Source organism: Ixodes scapularis, unplaced genomic scaffold, assembly GCF_016920785.2.
Source record: "Ixodes scapularis isolate PalLabHiFi unplaced genomic scaffold, ASM1692078v2 PGA_scaffold6__148_contigs__length_123643588, whole genome shotgun sequence".
In the NCBI taxonomy this organism is placed as follows: Eukaryota; Metazoa; Arthropoda; class Arachnida; order Ixodida; family Ixodidae; genus Ixodes; species Ixodes scapularis.
In genome coordinates, this window is record NW_024609881.1 from 55,463,326 (window position 1) to 55,468,862 (window position 5,537).

At 44.7% G+C, this 5,537-nt stretch overlaps 2 protein-coding genes across 3 annotated transcripts; one reads left to right on the plus strand and one right to left on the minus strand.

The window, feature by feature from the left end:
* The first annotated feature begins 711 nt into the window (after positions 1-711).
* Positions 712-4,222, plus strand: LOC115326511. Of its 2 annotated transcripts, XM_029987417.4 has the most exons (6): positions 712-921; positions 982-1,077; positions 1,151-1,189; positions 1,633-1,707; positions 1,934-1,990; positions 2,218-4,222. In XM_029987417.4, exons 2-6 carry the CDS (start codon positions 996-998, stop codon positions 2,856-2,858), a joined length of 894 nt encoding a protein of 297 aa, XP_029843277.2. In that variant the 5' UTR covers positions 712-921; positions 982-995; the 3' UTR covers positions 2,859-4,222. The 2 variants fall into 2 exon arrangements, with proteins under 2 accessions (XP_029843277.2, XP_029843276.2); XM_029987416.4 differs by having other exon boundaries at positions 712-1,077.
* On the minus strand, positions 4,147-5,282 carry LOC115319497 (putative nuclease HARBI1). Its single transcript, XM_029979513.4, has one exon. It carries the CDS (start codon positions 5,178-5,180, stop codon positions 4,314-4,316), a length of 867 nt encoding a protein of 288 aa, XP_029835373.2. The 5' UTR covers positions 5,181-5,282; the 3' UTR covers positions 4,147-4,313.
* Between the last annotated feature and the right edge of the window lie 255 nt (positions 5,283-5,537).

Genomic DNA, 5,537 nt, shown 5'->3' on the forward strand with positions numbered 1-5,537 from the left:
GATGCGAAATAAAAGTGAAGTTGTTTTGAAGGTGTGATTGGCTTTGAAGCTTGTTATTGTAACTTACTCTTTCACTCTTTCAACGTGTCTGGGCAGGTGTTGTCTGGGCGCGCTTTCTCTCTCTCCGAACCCGCGCCTCTCGCCTCGAGATGCGCTGGCCGCTGGCGCCGGGAAGTCGGTGGACCGTTAGAACGCGCGAGGGACGCGAGCCGGCGAGTTGTTTCGCTTCTGGGAGTGCGTCGCGGCGCGAGATTCGTCCCGCGTTCGTGCGCGCGCGGCTATCTTTTCTTTTTCGTGGGAACTTGTTGTTGGTGTAATGTGGTCAAGCATGGATTTTCGTCATCAACACACCACCTGATGTGCCAAGTGGGGAAACAATGACTGCCGAAAGCCGGGATATCAATGGTTTCGAGTTCGAATGGACGTGCGGTACGCTCTTTTGGTCTTCTCTTGCTTAAGTTTCTGATTAGATGTTTGCAACAAAACCTAACTGCCGCAGTGGTAGTGAGTATTAATTGTTTGATTTTGGCAATAGCTACAATGGTTTCCAATCACAAAACCAAATCCTATCATTGTTCAGGATTGCTCTTCACTCGCCGCGAGAAATATGTCATTGGGCGCGTTAAGTTAACGCGCTCGAGCGCGCTCCAGCGGTCAGAGTGCACTCGAGCTAAACTAAACGATATCGTCTCACTTCCGGTGCACGGTGGCGGAGCGCGCTCCGCGAGCTCCGTCGTCGGAGGTGGTGCGCGAGAGCTCGAACAGGTCGGTTTCCGGTGAGATGACGGTGTTTCCGCTCTCGCGGTCAATCTCGCGACTCTCGTGTTCTACCGTTCCACAGTCGCGCTTGTTTGGATACTCGTGCTTTCGCTCCGGCATCGTGGGGAAAACAAACGAAAAGAAAACCGCAGGTGTAGGCAGGTAAGCATATCTCCTTCAAATACTTGTCGAAGTTCTTCATGTGCCTTACCATAATTTCAGGATCAGGCGAGCTGATGAATTCGGTACACGACCCAAGGATGGCATACAAGTCGGCGCGCTCGGCCCTTCTCAGCGCGGGAAACGCATACGGCATAAGTACGAACAAGAGTCGTAGCGCAAGTTCATTTGAAACGCTGTGTAATATCTCATGGTTCCATTGTTCTTCTAGGCATCGGGCAGCCGATAGAGTCAGTTCTTGTGACGATTCGTAAGTACTTGCTAATTTTCCTGGCCTGTGCAGTTTCAGTATTGGGTAGGCTGACGAGTTTCGTTATGCGAAAGTGTTTGCTCGTTGAAAAACAAAGTCCGCTGCGTGGTCGATTTTTATTATTATTGGGCAAGTGGAGGTGCTCGTCGCTATGCTTTCCTTTGTCGTGTCATGACTGTAGTCACAGATCCTTTCACATGTCTCATCTTTAATAGAAAATGTGCATTTGAACCGCCTACTTTAGGGTACAGCTAAGAAGATGACGAGCAAAGCCTAATAGTTGGCATAGGTGTGCGACCAGTCATTCTTGCTAAATGTGATAAACTTTCATGATAGAGGCATATCGTAATTTCAAGAATATGTTTTGCCACAAATATTCATTAATGAAAAACCTTTGAGCCAACATCTGTTTGAAGTTAAGGTTTCATTCTTGTGTATTGCAGCTGACTCCCTGGAGGTCGAGATTGGGAATTGCGATGGGGGTGAATGCAACTTCGCCAGCGACCACACTTACTTGAGTGAGTAGTAATTCTTTTATTCTCGCATCTTATAATCATCACATTTTATGCTAGTGCCAGTAATGTTTTTGTCATTGGCTTATGTTAACAAAATGAAAGGATGAAACAAATAAGAGAAAAGAGAGACACGCAGGCTTTGTTCCATACTTTTTTCATTTCGTTATATTAATCCAACACGCTCGTCAAAATGTCTATGGTGTCTGCATTGATGGTTTCCTACTTTCAGGTCAAGAGAGCCGCGATGACGGTGAACGCAGCTTTGCCAGCTACCACACTTACTTGGGTGAGTAGTGGTCCTTTTATTCTCGCATCTTCATTAAACTTTATGCTAGTGCCAGTAATGTTGGTGTCATTGACTTATGTTAACAAAATGATAGGATGAAACAAATACGGTCAAAGACAGACATGCAGGCTTTGTTCTGTACTTGTTCTATTTTCATTTTGTTATATTAATCCAACACACTCGTCAAAATGTCCAGGGTGTCTGCAGTGACGGTTTCACACTTTCAGATCAAGAGAACCGTAAAGAGAATATGGGGTGGGAGCACGCCGAGGTGCTTCTTTTGATCTCGAGTTATCAGCAGCACCAACTGGACTTCCATGATAGAAAGAAGAAAAGAAAAGACATCTGGCAGAAAATCAGTGATGACATGGCTACACACGGCCACTTAAGGACAGCGGCCGACTGCGAGACGAAGTTTAAAGGCCTTAAGAGAACATATAACAAGCATCGCCAACACAAGAGGAAAAGTGGCCGAGACAGGAAGGGTTGGCCTTTCTATAAGGAGATGGACGATTTGTTGTCATCAAGTGCGGAGTACCGGGCCCCTGTTCTTTCAAGCCATGCCGGTCAACCTTCTACCTCAAGCGCCCAGGTGTTGCCTGCATCTTCACCGTGCAGTGCACAAATTCACTCGACTGAAAGCACACGTTTCATTGAAGAGGACAGTGTAGGTGATCTGCCCCAAGAACGATGTGTACTAAATGCGAGGGCTGCTAAACAGCGCAGAAGACCGATAACGGTATTGCAAAATATCTTTGAAAACATGCAGGCCTGGCAAGATGAAGAGCGACAAAGATACAGGCAGCAACTAAAGATGCAACGAGCCAAGCTGCGGATGCTTAAACGCCTGACAGAGAGTTTGGGGTAGTGACTGCAGTTCAGAAAATTGCTCTCTGCAATGAAGTAGCGAGGTGTGTGGTGTGTTCAGTGATGAAAAGTAATGGAAGTTGTGACAAAAAACTGCTACATGAACAGAGCTTCTCGCTCTTCATTGTTGTACTTGTATATTTTTTTTTTACCTTGCATCTCGTTTTTGGGCAATATTTTAAATTCCTTTTTTTTAAACTGCATGTTCAAATGGGACTTTTAAGAATGTTTTTTTTTTTTTTTTTTTTTTTACCTTTTTTTCAGCAAGAAACTTGGTATTGTCACGCCCAAGAACAGCGCTGCTAAATACTGTAGGGTTACTTGTGGGCTTTCAGGGAGTTGCCAAAAAGTAGTTGAAGGCAGATAAGTGTTGACTGGTTCACGCATGCTCGTCGTGTGCGACTGAGTGGGACTGCGACTGCTTGCATCAGACTTTTCAAGCTGGCGGTGCCTGTGAATTTATGCCAAGAGTAGCGTAAGCAATGCACCGATTGTTTCCAAATGCAGGGGGAGGCATCTACGATTGTATCTACATGCCTCCCCTCTCAGTAAAAAACAGTCAGTGCCTTGCTAACACTGCCGTCGGCTTGGAAACTCGTAAGCGGTCGCAGTTCCACCCGGTCGTACTTGACGCATGTGTGAACCAGCTTAATTGCAGAGCATAAATCCAGATTTCCTGAAATGTTGCCTGTTTAGCTTTTTCACTTTATTAGTGTTAAAATCTCAGCTACTAGAATTATCATTCGCTAATGCTAGTAGCTGAGATCTCTTTTTGTCTAGTCGTTTGGACACTTCTGGGATGTTGCTTTTGTTCTCTGCCTATGTTTGTACTAGTCAAAAAGACTACTTTATTGAAGTCAAAGTATGGCCCTTTTCATTGCCTTGTAAGCATTAGTTCATGTACTTTTGCAGCTGCCAAACTCAACAAAAATGTGTTGGCCTGTAAGCATACCACCATGTCTTTCTCAGTTCACATTGTTTGCTAATCGTTCATTTACACAAGAGTATTGTTTTACAAATGAGTTTATTTTCCTCATATAAAACATTGTTGCTTCTAGGTATTCATTGAAATTCTAGTAGCCAAGATCTCTTTATCTGGTCGTTCAGACACTTCTGAAATCTTGCTCTTGTTCTCTGCCTATGTTTTTACTAGTCAAAAAGACAGCTTTATTGAAGTCAAAGTATGGCCCTTTTTATTGCATTGTAAGCATTAATTTATGTACTTTTGCAGCTGCAAAACTCAACAAAAATGTGTTGGCCTGTAAGCATACCACCATGTCTTACTCAGTTCACATTGTTTGCTAACCATTCATTGACACAACGAAAGTATTGTGTTACAAATGATTTTATTTTCCTCGCATAAAACATTGTTGCTTCAAAGTATTCATTGAATAAAAATTATTTCTGAAAGTGAGTCTCTCACCGGAACACCGATAGCATCAAGCCCTTCACGAAGCTACTGCATGTACAGAAAGTTCGCTATTGCAGTCTGCTTTTCCAATGCCCTGCTGTCTGCAGTGTGCGTCTGGTCATCATCACCAGAGGGCTCATCGTCGTCTCTCTCAATTTCTACATTGTCGACGACAAACGGCTCCTTAGACTGCAGGATAATGTTGTGGAGAACGCAGGATGCCAAGACATACTTGCTCATCATCTCTGTGGCTTCCATGTCGAGATATTTTAGCCTTCTGAATTTTCCTTTCAACTGAGCGAAGGCTCGCTCAATCACGGACCTTGCCGCACTCAGAGTCTCATTAAAGGTAACTTGCTCTTCAGACAAGTGACCATTGTTCCTGTAGGGTCGCATAAGCCCAAGACGAAGAGAGTATGCCGAATCGCCCAAGACGTGTAGGCTTAGTGGCAGGTTGTCAATGATCTCGTCAAGGCCAGAGATGCTGAACACCCTGGCATCATGCATCCTTCCTGGTGAGCCTACATGCACGTGAGTAAACACCATCTCACTGTTACAACACCCCTGTAGAATGATGGAGTGAAATTCCTTTCTGTTGTAGTATGCGTCTTGCTCTTCTTCGAGGGCTTTGATTGCAATATGACAGCCATCTACTGCTCCAACCACACCGGGAAAACGCCACTTTCGAGTAAAAGCACGAGATACACGCTGAAGCTGCGTAGGCCATCGGATAAAGTCGACTGCTAAATTTGCCCATGTCTCAATCATCTGGTTCGCAACATAAAATAGTACGCCTTTGTTTACGCCAAACCTGTCTGCCACCCCGCGGAAAGATTCTTGGTTTCCGAGCAGCCACAGGGTCATGAGGACTTTTGTTTCAACCGGAATGCGTGCAGTCCTCTGCGTGAGCATTTGCTGTTGTGTGATCTTCAAAAGCAGCTGCAAACAAACCGTTGGTATGGTGGATCAATGCAGCCACTAGAGGCTCGGCTGGTGAGGCACATGTAATCAGCTAAAAAATGGGTACTTGTGAGCAATTTAATGGAACGCTGCAAGACAGTTTAATTGACAACTTGCATGATAAATCTTTTGCAGTAAAGCTCTGCCAAGGAGAAGTAGTTGTGATGGCAAATTGTATGTGCTTCAGCGAGAAACAGATGCACAGTATACAACGATGATTATTTTAATTACTACTGTTGAATTATCGTTGTCCAATTTACTTTTGAATGCTGTTTGCCGAAAACTGACGAGCGAACCTCCACAGACGTG